The sequence below is a fragment of the Coregonus clupeaformis genome, chromosome 14, assembly GCF_020615455.1.
Source record: "Coregonus clupeaformis isolate EN_2021a chromosome 14, ASM2061545v1, whole genome shotgun sequence".
Classification (NCBI taxonomy): domain Eukaryota; kingdom Metazoa; phylum Chordata; class Actinopteri; order Salmoniformes; family Salmonidae; genus Coregonus; species Coregonus clupeaformis.
This window is the reverse complement of record NC_059205.1, coordinates 44,092,787-44,115,303: the sequence shown is the minus strand read 5'-3', so window position 1 is coordinate 44,115,303 and position 22,517 is coordinate 44,092,787. Positions and strand designations below refer to the sequence as shown.

General features: G+C 42.3%; 1 protein-coding gene across 1 annotated transcript; it reads right to left on the bottom strand.

Moving 5' to 3' along the window:
• Window positions 1–6,225: 6,225 nt before the first annotated feature.
• On the bottom strand, window positions 6,226–21,422 carry LOC121580861 (protein FAM227A). The gene is made up of 15 exons (XM_041895969.1): window positions 21,260–21,422; window positions 20,938–21,005; window positions 20,785–20,845; window positions 20,526–20,626; window positions 19,938–20,081; window positions 13,381–13,479; window positions 13,153–13,257; window positions 12,851–12,980; window positions 12,243–12,463; window positions 11,678–11,771; window positions 11,374–11,456; window positions 10,934–11,091; window positions 8,980–9,132; window positions 6,602–6,674; window positions 6,226–6,377 (listed from the first exon to the last, which is right to left on the bottom strand). Exons 1-15 carry the CDS (start codon window positions 21,378–21,380, stop codon window positions 6,282–6,284), a joined length of 1,707 nt encoding a protein of 568 aa, XP_041751903.1. The 5' UTR covers window positions 21,381–21,422; the 3' UTR covers window positions 6,226–6,281.
• Between the last annotated feature and the right edge of the window lie 1,095 nt (window positions 21,423–22,517).

Below are 22,517 nucleotides of genomic sequence, written 5' to 3'. Positions count from 1 at the left end.
CCCAGAGGGGAAATTCCAAGACAAGAGGATGCCTTGACAAACCAGCAGGAGAGTATTAGAGAAAAAAGCAGGGTTCACACAGACACAAAACAAATCGATAAGCTTGTTAGTCAACAATACATTTTAGTCTAGGCCTTTTTCAAGGGAGAAGGCCAGCCTCACTTTTACCTTCTTCACCATCTTCTAGCAGACTGGAATGAGCACCGCAGTAAACATTACAAGAAATGATTTGCTTGGTGCAGGGATTTTGACTGTAACAGGAATCCATAAGTCCTTTCCCAACCTGTCTTTTCTCTCAGTCACTCATCACGTCAGTGTACAGTTTCCATATAATTACAAAACAGCTATTAAACACATTGTTGACAGTAAACTGGATTGGAACGCTGTGTACGTTTCACTGCCTTGGGGTGGTAAACTAATAAAACTGAAACAGTCCGATTTAAATGCACTTTGCCCTTTTGATAGCACTACAGTCCTCACCCATTACATATTTTGATTTCCATAATAAGGTTACAGACATGTATTTTCTTGTATGAGTAGTGATTTATGCAAACTGCAACAGTGTAACACCCCTTGAGGGACTTGAACCCTGGTCTCCCAACGAATATGCAGAACTGCTAACCGTTGCTCCAATAAGGGTTGAAGGATACTTCAGGATTTTGGCAATGATGGCAGTTATCTACTTCTAGCATGCTAGCAGATACCCATAGACTTTCAGTCATTGCGCTAACGCTAGTTAGCAATTGCACTAGCGCTAGTTAGCAACTTCCTTCAAACTGCACACAGAGATATAAAAATGGCATCCACGAGTTCATCTGACTCTGGGGAAGTAGATAAGGGGACTCATTGCCAAAAAGAAAGTTACCATAAACAGTGGGACACGCCAGACAGCCCTTTCCACCAAATGTCTGAGATTACTCCCAGATCGCTTTAAGACACATGACCAGAGAGAGAGAGAGAGAGAGAGAGAGAGAGAGAGAGAGAGAGAGAGAGAGAGAGAGAGAGAGAGAGAGAGAGGGAGAGAGGAACACAGGTCAACCCAACATCCGCTCGACTGCTGATGTCAGAGCTAACATCTGCCATAAGGTCTGTCTGGTCAACAGGGACCAGCCGCTAGCCGGTAGCTACACTGTGTGCTAAGAGGTTTGTCTTGTCTGTGTGGATGGACAGTGCACTAGCCACTAGCTTTCAGTTCATCTCCCAGGGAAGTTTTGGCACATTTTACTCATCGATGATGCTCTGGGAGTTCTAGTTCATAGAACATTTGCTCTCTGTATTCCTCCGAGAACCAAAGAGAAGACGAACTTGTGCTGTTACTCAGTGTATCATTGAAAGCACTTTTATTCAGGATCATAAGCATAGGAACACTGAGTAAGTTTGATGAACAAATGTCTGAATGTAACCTAACCAGCTCTCTCTCTCTCTCCTAGTGAGAAAATGTCAATCCCAGGACAGAGCCACACTGACATTGCTTACAGCAAAAACATTGTTTGATGTCACAACACCAAAGGAATTGAAAAGAGCCAGACAGGCACCAGCTGTGTCTCATTCTGTGGTGTAAATCAATCATTCTAAATGCTTTACACTGAGCTCCATACCCTTTGGTTATTTTTCTCCCAGAGTCATGAGACAACTAGTGTGTGACCCTGGCCAGACCCAAGGGTGCATCAGTAGGTGCTAGACAAGCGTACGGTTGCAAAATTGGGGTAACTTTCCCTAAATTCCCAGGTTTTCCACAAATCCCAGTTGGAACATTCACCAATCAGAAAGGAATAGACAAAAAAAAGGTCTTCTAACCAGGATTTCTGGAGAAGCAGGGAATTTTGGTAAAGTTACCAGAACTTTGCAACCTAGACAAGAGTCAGTTATGAGAAAGGTCAGGCTGAATCTTTTAAAGCCTGCATAGATGATCTGATAAGAATGCATGTGTGCTCAAACCACATTCTGCTACAAAACATGATTAACTGCAGGTTTGTTTATTAGATAGGAAGAAAATATTCAGGTTGCCCTACTGATCATAATACCTCCCCACTGATTCTGTCTAGCAATGTTTAACTGCATATTATGATGATTGGACATTTTGACAGGACTACGCATCCATAAACACACGCACACACATACACAAATGCACAACTAAGGCAGGCACATATGCGTGTGTGCACGCACGCACGTAAACACACATACCACCCTCACACACTCTGTTCTCTGCCGTGCTGAATGGACAGCCTTGCTGGTGCCTTGGCCTATCGTTCAGTGCTTTTAATAGTGACTTCTGACTCACCGCAGTGGTACAGCCTTCATATCTGAAATATCAGCCCTCCAGGCCAAAACACTCGTCAATAGAATCTCTCTCTCTATCAGAGCATGTCTAGGACCCTAGACATGCTCTGATAGACTCAATTGTACTGGAAGTCAAAGAGTGGATTATACCAGTGTACAAGAGGATGAAGGATTCTTCCCTATTAAAGGAGATATTATGTTATGAAAACCAGGTCAACGAGGACAATGATTCGTTTCAAGTACTGTACTTTTCAAAGCAAGGTAAGTACTGTAGTCTACAATGGAGTTTCAAGATGTCGTGCCCACTTATGAACAAGCTATTCCCATTTATGAACAATCTCTCCCTAACTCAGAAGGGCACTGTTCCATTGTAATCATCATTGTTTCGCAACAGGTGCATGGGGGTAAGGCTACAGCTGTGACCTACAGCAGTGGTTCTCAACTGGTTTTGCCTCGGGACCCAAATTGAACCAGGTTGTCTCAGTCATGACCCAATATTCTCATTGCGAAAAATAATTGTCAAAATACAATCTGGAAAACTATTTTTAATGCTATATTGATAGAAAACGTAGCAATTATATGACAAGAGAACTACATTCCCACTTCTTTCATTGTCAATAACTAAATTTTGCCCATATTCTTGATGAAGAATGTTAATAAACTGACTAGTTTGAGACCACAAAATCCACCAAAATAGCGCTGCTAATAGTTCTATATTGAAAATGATGTAATTTGAAGAAAAATGTTTCAAAGATTAAATTCTTTTTTTTAAATAGTTCATTATCAATGCTACACACTTTCTAACTGGTTTAAGTCATTTATGTTCAGAATGGAGTATTTTCTTCATAAAAAAAAGAAAATCTAAATACAGTGGGGAGAACAAGTATTTGATACACTGCCGATTTTGCAGGTTTTTCTACTTACAAAGCATGTAGAGGTCTGTAATTTTTATCATAGGTACACTTCAACTGTGAGAGACGGAATCTAAAACAAAAATCCAGAAAATCACATTGTAATGATTTTTAAATAATTAATTTGCATTTTATTGCATGACATAAGTATTTGATCACCTACCAACCAGTAAGAATTCCGGCTCTCACAGACCTGTTAGTTTTTCTTTAAGAAGCCCTCCTGTTCTCCACTCATTACCTATATTAACTGCACCTGCTTGAACTCGTTACCTGTATAAAAGACACCTGTCCACACACTCAATCAAACAGACTCCAACCTCTCCACAATGGCCAAGACCAGAGAGCTGTGTAAGGACATCAGCGATAAAATTATAGACCTGCACAAGGCTGGGATGGGCTACAGGACAATAGGCAAGCAGCTTGGTGAGAAGGCAACAACTGTTGGCGCAATTATTAGAAAATGGAAGAAGTTCAACATGACAGTCAATCACCCTCGGTCTGGGGCTCCATGCAAGATCTCACCTCGGGGGCATCAATGATCATGAGGAAGGTGAGGAATCAGCCCAGAACTACACGGCAGGACCTGGTCAATGACCTGAAGAGAGCTGGGACCACAGTCTCAAAGAAAACCATTAGTAACACACTACGCCGTCATGGATTAAAATCCTGCAGCGCACGCAAAGTCACCCTGCTCAAGCCAGCGCATGTCCAGGCCCGTCTGAAGTTTGCCAATGACCATCTAGATGATCCAGAGGAGGAATGGGAGAAGGTCATGTGGTCTGATGAGACAAAAATAGAGCTTTTTGGTCTAAACTCCACTCGCCGTGTTTGGAGGAAGAAGAAGGATGAGTACAACCCCAAGAACACCATCCCAACCGTGAAGCATGGAGGTGGAAACATCATTCTTTGGGGATGCTTTTCTGCAAAGGGGACAGGACGACTGCACCGTATTGAGGGGGAGGATGGATGGGGCCATGTATTGCGAGATCTTGGCCAACAACCTCCTTCCCTCAGTAAGAGCATTGAAGATGGGTCGTGGCTGGGTCTTCCAGCATGACAACGACCCGAAACACACAGCCAGGGCAACTAAGGAGTGGCTCCGTAAGAAGCATCTCAAGGTCCTGGAGTGGCCTAGCCAGTCTCCAGACCTGAACCCAATAGAACATCTTTGGAGGGAGCTGAAAGTCCGTATTGCCCAGCGACAGCCCCGAAACCTGAAGGATCTGGAGAAGGTCTGTATGGAGGAGTGGGCCAAAATCCCTGCTGCAGTGTGTGCAAACCTGGTCAAGACCTACAGGAAACGTATGATCTCTGTAATTGAAAACAAAGGTTTCTGTACCAAATATTAAGTTCTGCTTTTCTGATGTATCAAATACTTATGTCATGCAATAAAATGCAAATTAATTACTTAAAAATCATACAATGTGATTTTCTGGATTTTTGTTTTAGATTCCGTCTCTCACATTTGAAGTGTACCTATGATAAAAAATTACAGACCTCTACATGCTTTGTAAGTAGGAAAACCTGCAAAATCGGCAGTGTATCAAATACTTGTTCTCCCCACTGTATATGTTTTTTTTTTTTTACTCAGACACCCGTGACCCATTCAAAACCTCCCGCAACCCAAATTTGGGTCGTGACCTGCCAGTTGAGAATCACTGACCTATAGTATATCAGATAATAAATCATACCATCATCGCCAATTCTCTGATCAGTTTTACTTTTAAAAATCATTATAAATAACATTACATGAGCAGGGGGGACCTGACCCTAGAGCAGCACTCCTACTCTCAGAAGCTCTGTGAATACATGCCCAGAACAATAATCTACATTGTTTGTTATATAAGTTATAAACTCAATTTATTGTTTCAGTCCTTCATTCACACCTGTCTTTGAGGATTACAGTGTAACCAAGCAGCCTTCAACTGTAATACCAGAAAGGCATAGCTGACTGAAAAATCCCCTTAAAGCGGCAATCAGCAGTTGAAACAATAACAAAGCGTTCTACCCACCTGTTTTGGTAAAAAGCTGAGGGATGGGGCTGGAAAAATGTAACCACTCATATCTATAGACAGAGCTATGGATGCAAGGATTGACCATCCATGATATATTTTGAGGCTATATATTATTTGTTTACATTTACTTTGTTTACAAAACAAGCTTATATATTTGATTGTGATGGGTTACAACAGTTGAACTAAGTTCAAGAGACATTTATATGTTATATTCTTCAAGAATCAATGGGTACATATCATTAATTTATAAGCCCAAAAATGTATGTAGCAACAGCAGATTGCCCCTTTAAAATCCACTTTAAAACATTGACTTAAGAATAGCGAGATACGGCCAAAGATACAGAAGCAAAGGAATCAGTGTTGTTCAAACAAATCTCCTTAAATGGCCTGTGGACTCACCCTAGTGTGCCGCTTGGCTCAGAAGTGTGATATTTCTCCTTTTATATGTCATGTAATAAATATTTTACGATAACAAGTTTATATATCACATTCAGGGAATTCCAATGGCCGGCTGTCGATCATTTGGTCTGTCTCCCTCTCTCTTTCTAGATGACACAGATCACGCTGTTAGCTAAGTGTTGTTGATCCAGCCCTCTGTTTGAGCTGGCGTCAGAGAAAAGCAACGTAATTTGTTTTCTTTATCAGTAATTAATGTCGTTGTCCTGTTTCTTACCATGAGTCATCATTTGATCCTCTATGCTTCATGTAATCAATCTACTGTGCTGTCTGTGTTGAGGGGTCTCGTCTGGGAGGTCAATTAAATATTGTCTATCATCAAGCCAAGATCTCTGTCCAAAATCCCAACCTATCCATATTTAATCTTACATGTTACACTCTTCCAGTCTTTGTTTGTAATGAGTTCTCAGAGTCAACACCATTCAGACACTGGTGTTTTTAGCCATGTATATACCGCCACATTGTGCCTGTGGTAGTTCATTACAGCATTCCTGTACCCTGAAGAGCCAAATACAATCAAAGCCAATACAGGTGAAGCATGTGTTTTTATGCATTACCAATATGACGGTAGTCAGGGTTCAGGTTCAGGGTTGACGGGTCACACCGTGGGGGTCAGGGGTCAGACTGTGGGGTCAGGGGTGACTTTGTCCAGCCCAGACACAGCCATTTCGAAGGCGTGCATGACCTCAGAGCTGGTCCTGGTGTCCTCTTCATTCTACAATAAGAATGACAGAACTGTCATTAAAGGGGTATCCAGCTACTGTACTTGTAGCTACTTTATAGCTTATCTACCTTCATTCTACAGTAGTGAGGGCCCTGCCGCCCATTACTGAAATTCATATAGATCAGGTTAAGCCATACACTCTGTAGCACAACACAATAGTACCACCTTTAATACGACAATAGTGAGGACTCACAGGACAGTCATGTAGAACTTACAATGGTCTCTGGGACCAGTAGCTGGCACAGTCGTTTGATAGTTGTCTGCTGGGACAGGATCTTTTTCTGTTTCCTGAGTAAAAGAGAGAGAAAGGAGCGTCACCAATACAGGACAGTATCAAACATGCTTTTGTTCACTTTATGTTCTATTGAAAATACAAAAAAAGCAAAGATACATTCGGGCAGAGAGTACCATATTAAAATATTACACAACATAAAACACTTATTTTCACAGGGGAGAAAACGGTTGAGCCTGAAAAACCCAGCAGGGTTGCAGTTCTCGACACAAACCGTTGCGCCTGGCACCTACTAACATACCCAGTTCAAAGGCACTTACAGAGTGGCGCAGCGGTCTAAGGCATTGCATCTCAGTTGCACCCCTCCTCAAAAAACCTACACTCGATCCCTCCGATGTCAACAACTACAGACCAGTATCCCTTCTTTCTTTTCTCTCCAAAACTCTTGAGTGTGCCGTGCCGTCTCTAGCCAACTCTCCTGCTATCTCTCAGAATGACCTTCTTGATCCAAACCAGTCCGGTTTCAAGACTGGTCATTCAACTGAGACTGCTCTTCTCTGTGTCACGGAGGCTCTCCGCACTGCTAAAGCTAACTCTCTCTCCTCTGCTCTTATCCTTCTAGACCTATCCGCTGCCTTCGATACTGTGAACCATCAGATCCTCCTCTCCACCCTCTTCGAGTTGGGCATCTCCGGCGCTGCTCACTCTTGGATTGCGTCCTACCTGACAGGTCGCTCCTACCAGGTGGCATGGCGAGAATCTGTCTCCGCACCACGTGCTCTCACCACTGGTGTCCCCCAGGGCTCAGTTCTAGGCCCTCTCCTATTCTCTTTATACACCAAGTCACTTGGCTCTGTCATATCCTCACATGGTCTCTCCTATCATTGCTACGCAGACGACACACAATTCATTTTCTCCTTTCCCCCTTCTGATAACCAGGTGGTGAATCGCATCTCTGCATGTCTGGCAGACATATCAGTGTGGATGTCGGATCACCACCTCAAGCTGAACCTCGGCAAGACGGAGCTGCTCTTCCTCCAGGGGAAGGACTGCCCGCTCCATGATCTCGCCATCATGGTTGACAACTCCATTGTGTCCTCCTCCCAAAGTGCAAAGAACCTTGGCGTGACCCTGGACAACACCCTGTCGTTCTCCGCTAACATCAAAGCGGTGACCCGATCCTGCAGGCTCATGCTCTACAACATTCGCAGAGTACGACCCTACCTTACACAGAAAGCGGCACAGGTCCTAATCCAGGCACTTGTCATCTCCCGTCTGGATTACTGCAACTCGCTGTTGGCTGGGCTCCCTACCTGTGCCATTGAACCCCTACAACTTATCCAGAACGCCGCAGCCCGTCTGGTGTTCGACCTTCCCAAGTTCTCTCATGTCACCCACTCCTCCGCACACTCCACTGGCTTCCAGTTGAGGCTCGCATCTACTACAAGACCATGGTGCTTGCCTACGGAGCTGTGAGGGGAACGGCACCTCCTTACCTTCAGGCTCTGATCAGACCCTACACCCAAACGAAGGCATTACGTTCATCCACCTCTGGCCTGCTAGCTCCCCTACCTCTACGGAAGCACAGTTTCCGCTCAGCCCAGTCAAAGCTATTTGCTGCTCTGGCACCCGAATGGTGGAACAAGCTCCCCCACGACGCCAGGACAGCGGAGTCACTGACCATCTTCCGGAGACACTTGAAACCCTACCTCTTTAAGGAATACCTGGAATAGTATAAAGTAATCCCCCCCATAAAAAAATAAAAATAAAGTGGTTGTCCCACTGGCTATCATAAGTTGAATGCACCAATTTGTAAGTCGCTCTGGATAAGAGCGTCTGCTAAATGATGTAAATGTAAATCTCAGTGCTTGAGGCGTCACTACAGACCCCCTGGTTCGATTCCAGGCTGTATCACAACCGGCCCGTGATTGGGAGTCCCATAGGGCAGCGCACAATTGGCCCAGCGTTGTCTGGGTTTGGCCGGTGTAGGCCGTCATTGTAAATAAGAATTTGTTCTTAACTGACTTGCCGAGTTCAATAAAGGTTAAATAAAAATGTTGTCTTGCCCATTCACCCTCTGAATGGCACACATACACAATCCATGTCTCAATTCTGTCAAGGCTTAGAAATCTTTCTTTAACCCGTCTCCTCCCCTTTATCTACACTGATTGAAGTGGATCTAACATGTGACATCAGTAATGGATCATAGCCTTCACCTGCATTCACCTGGTCAGTCTGTCATGGAAAGAGCAGGTGTTCTTTATTTTTTGTATACTCAGTGTATATCTTACAGTGTATATCTTACTACAGTAAGATATACACTGTAGTGTTGGGCTGTGGTGTTGGGAATGTTTACTGTACCTGAAGTTTTCGTAGTGCTCGTCCAGCTTCCTCTGGTTGAGAACATAGAGATCCTTGGAGTATTGGCCCCACATGGTCCTGAGGTCCCTGCGGTGGGCCACAGAACGCTCCTGGGCATGGCTCAGAATGTCCCTGTATGTCACTGACCCAGCCGTGACATCACCATGGGGTCAAGGAAGAAACACTGGCTGTGATGTCATGTACAGTGCCTTCAGAAAGTATTCACACCCCTTGATTTTTTCTGCATTCTGTTGTGTTACAGTATGAATTTAAAATTGATTAAATAGAGATTTTTTTTGTCACTGGCCTACACACAATACCCGATGTCAAAGTGGAATTATATTTTTAGAAATGTTTACAAATTAATAAAAAATGAAAAGCTGAAATGTCTTGAGTCAGTAACTATTCAACACCTTTGTTATGGCAAGCCTAAATGAGTTTAGCAGTAATAATTTGCTCAACAAGTCACATAATAAGTTGCAATAATAGAATTTAACATGATTTTTGAATGACTAGCTCATCTCTGTACCCCACACATACAATTATCTGTAAGGTCCCTCAGTCGAGCAGTGAAGTTCAAACACAGATTCAACCACAAAGACCAGGGAGGTTTTCCAATGCCTCGCAAAGAAAAGTACCAATTGGTAGATGGGTAAATAAAAGCAGACATTGAATATCCCTTTGAGCATGGTGAAGTTATTAACTACACTTTGGATGGAATATCAGTACACCAATCACTACAAAGATACAGTCGTCCTTTCTAACTCAGGAAGGAAACTGCTCAGGGATTTCACCAATGGTGAATTCAAAACAGTTATAGAGTTGAATGGCTGTGATAGGAGAAAACTGAGGATGGATCAACAACATTGTAGTTACTCCATAATACTAACCTAACTGACAGAGTGAAAAGAATGAAGCCTGTACAGAATACAAATATTCCAAAACATGCATCCTGTTTGAAACAAGCCACTAAAGTAATACTGCAAAAAATGTGGCAAAGCAATTCACTTTTTGTCCTGAAAACAAAGTGTTATTTTTGGGGCAAATCCAATACAACACAATACTGAGTCCCACTCTCCACATTTTCAATCATAGTGGTGGCTGCATCATGTTATGGGCATGCTTGTAATCGTTAAGGACTGGGGAGGTTTTCAGGATAAAAAAGATACGGAATGGAGCTAAGCACAGGCAAAATCCTTGAGGAAAATCTTCTTTAGTCTGCTTTCCACCAGACACTGGGAGATTAATTTGCCTTTCAGCAGGACAATAACCTAAAACACAATGCCAAATCTACACTGGAGTTGCTTACCAAGAAGACAGCGAATGTTCCTGAGTGGCCAAGTTACAGTTTTGACTTAAATCTACTTGAAAATCTATGGCAATAGCTGAAAATGGTTGTCTAGCAATGATCAACAATCAATTTGACAGAGCTTGAATATTTGTTTGAAAAAATAATGGGCAAATGTTGCACAATCCAGGTGTTGGAAGCTCTTAGAGACTTACGCAGAAAGACTCACAGCTGTAATCGCTGCCAAAGGTGCTTCTACAAAGTATTGACTCAGGGGTGTGAATACTTATGTAAATGAGATATTTCTGTATTTCATTTTCAATAAATCAGCAACAATGTCTACAAACATGTTTTCACTTTCTCATTACGGGGTATTATGTGTAGATGGGTGAGAGAAAAATATATTTAATCAATTTTGAATTCAGGCTGTAACACAACAAAATGTGGATTAAGTTAAGGGGTATGAATATTTTCTGAAGGCACTGTATGTGGATGAGGGCGGCAGAATGGCAAAAACAGGAGCACCCTAACTTCATGAACAGAATTATCTATGGTGTACATGGACACACACATACACATTTACACACACGCATGAACGCATGCACCCACGCAAGGACGCACACTCATATACACACACACATTCCATTATTATAATTGTGAGGATATGGAGGCAGCTTGCTGATCTCGGTCCTGACCACCAGTACGTCCTGTCCCACCTTAGGGTCCATGTGGAGAACACGCATGTAGTACTGCACCAGAGGACTGTTGCCATACACGTTAAACACACTGCGCTTAAACGCCACACCCGGGTAGGCTACATGGGACTGGGGGAGAGGGGGAGAAACAGTGGGAATGAGAGAGGGATATGAAGGAGAGCGGATGAGAGAGGGGGTGAGAGAAAAAGAGAAAGGTGTGTGAGAGAGAGAGAGAGAGAGAGAGAGAGAGAGAGAGAGAGAGAGAGAGAGAGAGAGAGAGAGAGAGAGAGAGAGAGAGAGAGAGAGAGAGAGAGAGAGAGAGAGAGAGAGAGAGAGAGAGAGAGAGAGAGAGAGAGAGAGAAAAGATAAGAATGAGTATGAATGCTGGACTGTGTGAAGTGCCAGTCTGACCTCTCTGGTAGGTGTCTGGTTGGCCTGTCCAGTCAGGGCCTTCAGGTCTGTCCCTGTGATGTTCACTGAGCCCACGGTCTTCTCTGGAACAACCACAACATCACACACAGCCAACAACAGAGAGACAGGGGAGAAAAGGAGACAAGAAGAGCACACAAATAGCAAGTTGAGTTCTGGTGAAGTCAATATCACCTGCAAAGACATATGCCATGAACCTCAAACTAGAATCTAGTCCATGCAGAGAAACCACTAAACACAGACTACATTTGGACTACTTACGCTTACCAAAGACAGAGAGGTTTACCTTCCGAGCCTGACGTAGTACTGGTTGTGTTAACTGTGCTTTTAGATGGCTGGCTCTCCAGAGTGGTGTGACTACTACTGGTCAGCAATGAGCTCTGAGACACACATATAATGGCATCAGTTCTGATCAAAAGATGTCCCACTGGGCACAGAAGTAATTTCAATGTCTAGTTTTGATTTACATTTGGTTGAGTTGTCAACTAACGTGAATTGAACGTGAAATCAACAAAACATTTCACCATGTCATTGGATTTAGGTTAAATGTTGGGTAAAAAAAGACTAAATTCCCTTACGTTGAAGACTTTTTGCAAACCCAATCAGTTTTCCACGTTGATTCAACATCATCACATTGAATTTTGTTGTTGAAATTATATGGAAACAACTTTGATTCAACCTGTTTTTGCCCATTGGGGTGTTTGTGTGTGTGACTGAGTATTTGTGTGTGTGTGTGTGTGTGTGTGTGTGTGTGTGTGTGTGTGTGTGTGTGTGTGTGTGTGTGTATGCATGCGCATGTAAGTGTGCGTGCTTGCATGCCTGCGTGTGTTTGACAAAATGAAGAGACTGACCGGTTTCTTCCTCAGTAGAGTGGTGGCACTGCTGGTCAATTTACTATGAGAGGGCTCATCAACATAGGCATTGGAGAACATAGTGTCCAGGAGAGACAGACATGAGTCACTCTCTTTCTCATTCCTTTTGCTCCCAGACACAAACTGTACATGAGTGGCCTCCTCTGGCTCCAGAGCCTCAAAGTCCCACTTCTTAAAAACATCAGGGGCAGGACAGATACCTGAGAGAGAGAGAGAGAGAGAGAGAGGGAGGGAGGGAGGGAGAGGGAGAGAGAGAGAGAGAGAGAGAGAGAGAGAGAGAGAGAGAGAGAGAGAGAGAGAGAGAGAGAGAGAGAGAGAGAGAGAGAGAGAGAGAGAGAGAGAGAGAGAGAGAGAGAGAGAGAGAGAGAGAGAGACAGACAGACAGACAGACAGACAGACAGACAGACAGACAGACAGACAGACAGACAGACAGACAGACAGACAGACAGACAGACAGACAGACAGACAGACAGACAGAAAAAAAATAGGGCTAAACAGTGTAAGAGAATACTAAAAGAAAGAGAGAGAGCGGGTTGTGTGATTTACGTGTGTATGTATGTTTTCTCAGTGAGTGTGTGCAGTGTCACCTCCTGTCCACTGGTAGGCAGTAAAGCACAGTGGGATGAGGAAGGTGTCACTGCGGATAGTTCTGCAGGACTGAGGGAAACAACAGCAGAAGCAGCAGTACAGGGTCTGGGCCAGGGTACTGGGGAACTCCTATAGAGGAGGAAAGAGATTAGGAAATAGTTTTGACTATACTCAGTGTGAGATATATGTAAAATATATATACATTTCATCTGTGAGTGCTCAGTTGAATCTTATAATATTGTATGTTATGTGCATGATCAATCTATCAACTTGCACGTGAGTGGAGAAATATAGGCATTACCCTGAGAAACCACTTGCCACTGCGTGATGTTAAACTCTGGGTCAGGATTCGGATGTAATTCTCTGCGATTCGTACAAACAGGCTGTCCTGTATGCGTGTGTCTGGCTGGAGAGCAAAAACATTGCAGCCTTTAATGTAACACCACTTGTGGTTTAAGTCTGTTGGCAACTGCACTGCACTAGAGAATAAACACATATGTGCGTAAATGGGACTTTCTGTCAATCTCACCTGGAAGTGCTGTAGAAACAGCCACCAGAAGGAGTCGATGACAAAGTCCTCCATCATAGAAGAAGACAGAATGCTTTGGAACACTGCCTTGTACCTGGGCTACAGGACAGGATGGGGATGAAATGTTTTCAAACATTAGTCAGATAATTAGAATAGTTTGCTGACAATGTTTGAGATCATATTTGAATTTGAGAATATGTCTGGCTCTGACAAATGTATCTACTTTCACAAGTTCATGTTTATGAGCCATACTCTGTTTCCTTAGCCTGGTCCCATATTTGTTTAACTACATGTTTGGTGTGACAAAGACCATAGTAGTTAGTTACAAAGACCAAACAGATCTGGAACCAGGCTACTGTTTCCTTTCTTCAAAGTGAGTAATGAAAAACAATAAAACACTGATCCCCCCTACCAAATGAAGAAGGCTACAGTATATGCCTTGTAGTCTAGCGGATAAGAACCAAATATAACCGGAGATCGTTCCACTTTATGATACAAGTAGCAAACTTGGTACACTAATACTAGATACCTTAAGAAACATTTTAAAGATTGGAGGCAGTCTGGGAAGCACGTCAGTCAACCAGAGCTTCATGGGGGTCATATTGAGGTCATTTTGACCATAGTCCAGCAAAAATAAAAAATAAAATAAGAAGAAGGACAGAGCCACCAAATTCCACAAACAGCTGGGGCATGTCTAAAGAAGTATTTTTGGCTATAGTGCCATCACAGACTTTGTCCATTACCACCCCTGGCGGCCATTTCCAATATGGCAACCAACAAACTGCATGGGACCTTATTGGACTAGATTCAGTTAGCCATATCTGCATAAATAATTGGCAGTGGTTTAAAGTACTTAAGTATAAATACTTTAAAGTACTACTTAAGTAGTTTTTTTTGAGTATCTGTACCTTACTTTTTATATTTTTTAGCCAATTTTTACTTTTACTTCACTACATTCCTAAGAAAATAATGTACTTTATAACTCCATTCATTTTCCCTGACACCCAAAAGTACTTGTTATATTTTGACAGGAAAATTGTCCAATTCACACACACTTATCAAGAGAACATCCCCGGTAATTCCTACTGCCTCTGATCTGGCGGACTCACTAAACACAAATGCTTCGTTTGTAAATTATGTCTGAGTGTTGGCGTGTGCACCTGCTATCCGTTTCAAGAAAGTAGGTGTACGTCGCGGTTCACAACTTCACAGGAGAGCCAAACATTTTTTAAAAATCTAAATGCGTTTTTTGGCAGAAATGCCTTCTGGAACATGTGAACTTTCATGTGCCTTAATAACAAACTTCTATGCCAATCTGTAAATACGAATACAATTGTTAAATTACGAGCCTAGTTGGTTAAACCACAGAAAAAGACAGCAACCTTCCCACTAGCCATGATTGGTTGAGATAATGAGTGGGCTGGACATGCTGAGAGAGGAGTTCGGATTGGTCTGCCATATAGAAGGCTTCTGTCTATTTGAGCTGGTCAGTATGTGTAGGTAATCCTGTCTAACGCAGCTTTTTAAAAAAATGTATTGTATAGTGGAGCTGCATAAGTGTTGCTCTCCACTTTCTGGAGGATCGAGTTTTGAAATCAGTGGAATTAGAGTATGATAGCTAAAGAGATGGAGAAAACCCCTGTCTCCGGATTACATCTTCAAACTAAGGGCAACCATGGCATTGTGACAGGGAGACGCATCCATCATGCATGATGTATATGGGTAAGATAGTCTAGCTAGCTAAATGTTCAGATATTACATGTTTCTAATTTTTACAGAAAGTGGTTAAAGTGTACTGTACATTTCAAGTTAAAGTGTACTGTTAGCTAGCTAGCTAACGTTAGCTGGCTGGTTCGCTAGCTAACATTACGTGTATGATGTTATTATTTGTATCTCAGAGCCGTTTGCTTTGCTAGTTAGAGCCTAATGTTAGCTAGCTAACATTGAACCTGATTGGTTAGCTACCAGCAGATTCATGCAGGGTAGTAACGTCATGAGTTGGCACTATGGTTAATTGTTTAACTAGCTAACGTTACGTGACGTGTATGATCTTACACGTTGTTTACCTAGCTAGGTTCATTGTTTACCTAGCTAGCTAGCTACATGTCTTAACAAAAGACTCCACTATGCAAGTAACCATTTTGGGTGCATTTGTAAATTCAGTCTGAGTATGCCAGAGCGCAGAATAACTGATGAATTTACGAACGCACAACACCCGTTGAATATAGTAAGCAGGACAATAGAACGAGTCAAAATCCACCCAAGGCTGAAAAACGGCCAAAGAACGTTGGCTGAGCTGGAACACTAGCGCGAGGCCATAGCAAATGAATTTAAACGAACCTTTGCAGAGCCTCTTCTGACTGGAGTGATGCTTAGAATTCCATTTCCCTTAAATGGCACCATTTTTTTTATCCCTTATTATTTTACCACTTCAATATGTTCTTAGGACAAAAAATTATAAAACTTGTGTAGAAAGTAAACATCGACACCTCGATGGTGTCAACTGTGCTTATGTCTGCATAATGAGGAAGTAGGGAAAAAATTACAACTTCTGACTATTTATGGTCTAGTGATCCATGACAACCGAGCTCGCTGCCCAGACTTACATAATTACGAAGAGGAGATTCTCCTGATTAAAATGGTGTCCGACTTGAAAAAATCTAAATATACACATTGTGAGATATTTGGCGAAATAGACAGACCTGTCCTTGTAGAATTTCCCTACAGGGAAACAATGGGGCATCCTCAGAGTTCCAACAGTAATGTGTAATTTCTGACACCTTGAAAGGCTAGGGTTTGATGACAGCAGAGCTCGCTGCCCAACCTTACATCACTACAAAGAGGACATTCTCCTGATTAAAATGGTGTCCGACTTGAAAAAAACTAAATATAAACATTGTGAGATATTTGGCGAAATAGACAGTCATACCCCTATTCCCCCTATAGCAAACAATGGGACGAACTCAGATTTCCATGAGTAAAAATATAATTTTGAAGTTTTAACTACCAGCAATTGATCATAGCATACTATGCTACCGACATTTACATAAATAGAAAGAATAGATTATGCTGAATGAAATGTAGAACTTCAAAACATCAAAATACATCAATTTTGAGTTATTTGGTGAAATACAGACATTGCCATTATGTTGGGGAAATAGGGATGTCTAAAAAGCGCAGTGTTTTATTTAACCAGCTTCCCCAATGTCAAGTGTGTGCTCTGAACAATCCGAGAGCGAAACGAGATGGGTGGGGCTAAAGCTTAAGAGGGTGTGAACGATGCTGAATGGGTGTACACAAAGAAGAGCGCTTCACTAGGTATCAAAACATTCAAAGGCCATTTTCTCAAAAGTGAGATTACAAGTTTATCAACTTTCAAAGCAGAATTACTTTCCCATTGTTCCCTTAAATGCAGTGTATGATATACCATTTTGTAGCTATGTGTCTCTGCTTTTATCCAATGTAAAAAACACAATTTCAAATGTTGCTACTTAAGACCGATTCAAGGTGGTCGGTCACATTTTAGCAATACCATTTACTTTTGCAGAGCCTCTATATTTAAAACCAAATACTTTTAGACTTTTACTCAAGTAGTATTTTACTGGGTGACTTTCACTTTAACTTGAGTCATTTTCTATTAAGGTATCTTTACTTTTACTCAAGTATGATAATTGAGTACTTTGTCCACCACTGATAATTGGTCCATACAGCCCAATAATGGCTTAAAATGTTTGAGGGGAAATAAAATAATTGTTTGGAAAAACACAATAAAATGGCCCAAAAGTGCCATACAGTGAGGGAAAAAAGTATTTGATCCCCTGCTGATTTTGTACGTTTGCCCACTGACAAAGACATGATCAGTCTATAATTTTAATGGTAGGTTTATTTGAACAGTGAGAGACAGAATAACGCATGTCAAAAATGTTAGAAATTGATTTGCATTTTAATGAGGGAAATAAGTATTTGACCCCCTCTCAATCAGAAAGATTTCTGGCTCCCAGGTGTCTTTTATACAGGTAACGAGCTGAGATTAGGAGCACACTCTTAAAGGGAGTGCTCCTAATCTCAGTTTGTTACCAGTATAAAAGACACCTGTCCACAGAAGCAATCAATCAATCAGATTCCAAACTCTCCACCATGGCCAAGACCAAAGAGCTCTCCACGGATGTCAGGGACAAGATTGTAGACCTACACAAGGCTGTCGCCAAGCAGCTTGGTGAGAAGGTGACAACAGTTGGTGCGATTATTCGCAAATGGAAGAAACACAAAATAACTGTCAATCTCCCTCAGCCTGGGGCTCCATGCAAGATCTCACCTCGTGGAGTTGCAATGATCATGAGAACGGTGAGGAATCAGCCCAGAAATACACGGGAGGATGTTGTCAATGATCTCAAGGCAGCTGGGACCATAGTCACCAAGAAAACAATTGGTAACACACTACGCCGTGAAGGACTGAAATCCTGCAGCGCCCGCAAGGTCCCCCTGCTCAAGAAAGCACATATACAGGCCCGTCTGAAGTTTGCCAATGAACATCTGAATGATTCAGAGGAGAACTGGGTGAAAGTGTTGTGGTCAGATGAGACCAAAATCGAGCTCTTTGGCATCAACTCAACTCGCCGTGTTTGGAGGAGGAGGAATGCTGCCTATGACCCCAAGAACACCATCCCCACCGTCAAACATGGAGCTGGAAACATTATGCTTTGGGGGTGTTTTTCTGCTAAGGGGACAGGACAACTGCACCGCATCAAAGGGACGATGGACGGGGCCATGTACCATCAAATCTTGGGTGAGAACCTCCTTCACTGAGCCAGGGCATTGAAAATGGGTCGTGGATGGGTATTCCAGCATGACAATGACCCAAAACACACGGCCAAGGCAACAAAGGAGTGGCTCAAGAAGAAGCACATTAAGGTCCTGGAGTGGCCTAGCCAGTCTCCAGACCTTAATCCCATAGAGAATCTGTGGAGGGAGCTGAAGGTTCGAGTTGCCAAACGTCAGCCTCGAAACCTTAATGACTTGGAGAAGATCTGCAAAGAGGAGTGGAATCCTCCAAAATCCCTCCTGAGATGTGTGCAAACCTGGTGGCCAACTACAAGAAACGTCTGACCTCTGTGATTGCCAACAAGGGTTTTGCCACCAAGTACTAAGTCATGTTTTGCAGAGGGGTCAAATACTTATTTCCCTCATTAAAATGCAAATCAATTTCTAACATTTTTGACATACATGTTTCTGGATTATTTTGTTGTTATTCTGTCTCTCACTGTTCAAATAAACTTACCATTAAAATTATAGACTGATCATGTCTTTGTCAATTGGCAAATGTACAAAATCAGCAGGGGATCAAATACTTTTTTCCCTCACTGTATAATATGATATTCTGTTTTGTGCCAATTTTATGAAACTGACAGGAAACCTGCCCTGTACACGTCACTTTAGGTCAAATCACATAAGAATGCATTATGTCCAGCAGAGAGACAAGTAACCCATTTTAACAAAATAATTTTATGATGAGACCTTTCAGCCTTCACACAAAGTAAGTCAAAGTCAAAAAAATATTTTTAGCTATAGTGCCACTGAGATTTAACCTATTATACTCAGTGGTGTAGTGCTATTTTTTTAGGTGCCTGAGCGCAAAAAAAAAGAAAATGACGTCATTATTTCTCAATCAACGTTTGCACAGAAGCCTGTTGAATAATATCATTTTATATGCATGAAACACATCATTCAAATGCAACGTCTGCCTATACCTACACATTGACTTGAATAAATGTTTGTATATTTAATACCCTCAAACACCAAATTAGGCCTACCTCATTTCAAAATAGGCCATCATCACTGTCAATCGTGAATTATATTTATTCTCGTTTTACGGGTGAAACGTCCAAGCTGCATCTAAATGCCAACCATAACCATTTGATCTCACTCAGTTTCATGAGAATATGCATTTAGATCCTCTTGAGTGATGTGAGTAAATGCATTTCAGAGCAGATGTAACAAGCTACAGACTAGCCTACCTGTATCGTTTCCATTGGGTTTCTTAGCCTATTTTTCAGCGGCCATATTGGAAATGACCGCCAGGGGAGTAATGGACAATCTCTGATGGCACTATAGCCAAAAATACTTATTTAGACATGCCCTAGCTGTGTGTGAAATTTGGTGGCTCTATCACAAAGCCCACAATTTCTTCACATAGCCGCTGGACAATGGTCAAAATGACCTCAATATGACCCCTATTTAGGTCTTAGGAGTACATTATGATCAGAAGTATTGTCCATATTATCTGTGGGGTTTATTTGGAGGATAGATAACATTACAAAGTCATTATGATATTGTTTGGAACGATTCTACCCTATTTTCTTCTAACAGGAAATCCGGATGACAGCCATTTTATTAAAATGGTCACCCTGGTTGACTGACAGGCTTCCCAGACTGCCTCCAATCTTTAAAATGTTCCTTAAGGTATCTAGTATTGGTGTACCAAGGTTTATACTTCTATCATAAAATGGAACAATTATTTCACCTATCCGCTGGACTATTGATACAGTGCTGTTTAATACCTTGTCAGCGAGGTGTGGCTGTGCCCTCACTACGTGGGTGATGATAGTAGAGAAGGTGTTGCTGTGTGGCAGGGGCATGGGCATGTCATCTCTGAACCCTGGGTGCTGATACAGCTCCACCAGCTTGGGCATGCCCACCTCACGCTGACGGTAAGAGAGAGAAAGCAGATAGATACACATTATACCATCTCAGCTGGAACATTTTTGATTTTCCATGCCCACTTCCTCTGCCTGCTGGGATAACACACATTGCTATTTGAACACACACAAAATACCAACATAAAATCCCATTTTAATTGTCAGTTTAAGCTTGGTATGCAGTATCGTCTCTTAATTCAATCAGTAACAAGTCTGTTGAATATGTCATTTACACATGAGTTCAATGCGTCAGAAGAGCCTATTCCAGTAATAACATTATGTATACAGGATAACAATGTGACCAACCAGCTTCAGTGTTCTCAATTAGGACAGATGATTATTGATAAAAACACCATTCACATAATAGGCTGTTGACATTTGAGTTTCACAGGCGATACGTCACACCTCCTCACCACCATCCTCCTCCCTCCATCAATTGTGAGCCCTGACCTTTTCAGCTGGCATGTTGCGCCGGCGATTCTGCAGTGACGTGGACGAGTCCTGCTGGGACGACAGCCGCGTGAACTTTGACCCTGGCTTGTCTTGTCTGTCTGGAGGGAGGAGAGATATCACGATTACTCAACCTTATATCAAACCATTTTAGACCACCACTAAAATTATATTTCCCTTTTCCTATTCCTTGAAGCCATAAGAAGACATAAGGATTGTTTGAAATGTCATGAACTCATAAGAAACCATGTGTCCATACCTTTGCCCTCTGCGATAACAGCTAGGTGAGTATGCAGCGTCGGTCCGGGGTCATAACCCATCTGAAACACACAGCATCCAGGTCATGATACAAAGACTATACTATGAGGTGTGTGTGTGCGTGTGTGTGCGTGCGCATGTGCCCTACACTCACAGAGCTGAAGAGGGGAGGCAAACGGGCGATCCTTGCACTGAGGGTCCCCATGGAACCCACCAAACAGGCTGTCACACCCTCATTAAGGACAAACACAAACTCACACTGTATTATTTCAATATTTATATATCATAACATAACAATGAGGTAATTGGAGAGAAGTGTGTGGGACAGTGGGGGACACTAATGCACATCACCATGATTGTGTAAACAATTTCACTTGTTTGGGGACACTGCATGTTTTCAAAAGGCTAGGCTACTGCATCCCTAATATTAGCTGAGTTTACTAAACTAGAGATACCCTAACATGTGAAAAGCATACAGGCTGGAGTGCGTGAAGACTCTTGTAGGCTCTCCCTCTTGGTTCGCACAGTGACAGGGTTCTCGCTCACGTCCTCCTGGTACACCACGATGGGTGCACACTGCTCACTGATGTCCGCCATTGTTTACCTCTGCCACTACCGCATCTGCCGCCGCAGTAACAAACCTAGGGGACACGACTGCATTCACAAAGATGGCGCATGGAGTCATTTTAAGTTCTCCATAAATTCCAAAGCCTATCAAACACTCTCTATAAGCCTATATCGTATGAATTGAGGAGCAAACTGAATCAGACGAAAAGGAAATCCATTGGAGGCCAGTGGAAATTAATAAAAGCAGTTCTTTATTGATAAAACCAGCGCATTTCGGCCTTTCATCCTTCAGCCTTCATTGGTATTTACAGAAGAAATATGAAGGAGTATTTTATTTCAAATGACCTCCTATGGCTTCCAATTGGTCATTCTATGTCCAAACATAATTGGTCAGATTTTTGCAACCCAATCACATAGTTTTTTTTAGTTTTTTTGTATTCCCATTGATCCTTGAACCCATATGAGGCCATTTTGATATTAGCGTTTTATGCATCAACCAATGGAGATCACGTTTATTATGGGTGTAAGATGGCACGTTGATGCTATCTGTTGGTAAATGTTCATTACTGCAACACCAGTGTTTTACCAGTGTACTTCATATAACCTTGCAATGTGCTGATACAACTGGTTACTTTCATCAATGACTCTGTCTCGTCATTTAACATCCAAACATGACCACCGCAAATCAGAGCAAACTGTTTGGGTTTACAAAAAATTCAACTGAGTAAAATATTGCCGGAATTCACCTTAACTACTGTGAGTTTGCTAGTAAGCAATTAGCTTCAGTGTTGTTAGCATCGGATAGACATGGCTGCTAACAGTCCCCCTCCCGCCATTATGAAGCTCAGCGGAGATTGGAGCACGAACTGGGATGCGTCCAGAGGAGAATGGGAGGACTATGCACCAGCTACTGGACATCTGGAAAAGGATGATGATGCAGTGGCTGCCACTTTGTGGACTATAATGGGCACTGAATGCTGACACATATACAACCACAACCTGAACCTAACAGCAGCTCAGCAAGGTAACGCAACAGCTATTCTTGATGCTCTTGAACACTACTTTAAACCAGCAAAGAATGTTATCTACGAGGGTTATGTTTTCGGCTGTTGCAAACAGGAGGATGGGGAGTCCATTTACAGCTTTGTCACCAGGCTAAGGGAAAAG

Excerpts from the sequence above, each read along its gene's own strand:
- LOC121580861 (XM_041895969.1), bottom strand. The coding sequence starts at position 21,380 with ATGGCGGACATCAGTGAGCAGTGTGCACCCATCGTGGTGTACCAGGAG. Across the intron at positions 13,258-13,380 it reads TGTTTCTACAGCACTTCCAG|CCAGACACACGCATACAGGA; the intron begins GTGAGATTGACA and ends TTTGCTCTCCAG. Across the intron at positions 9,133-10,933 it reads GAGATCAGCAAGCTGCCTCC|GGCTGGGTCAGTGACATACA; the intron begins ATATCCTCACAA and ends TGGTGATGTCAC.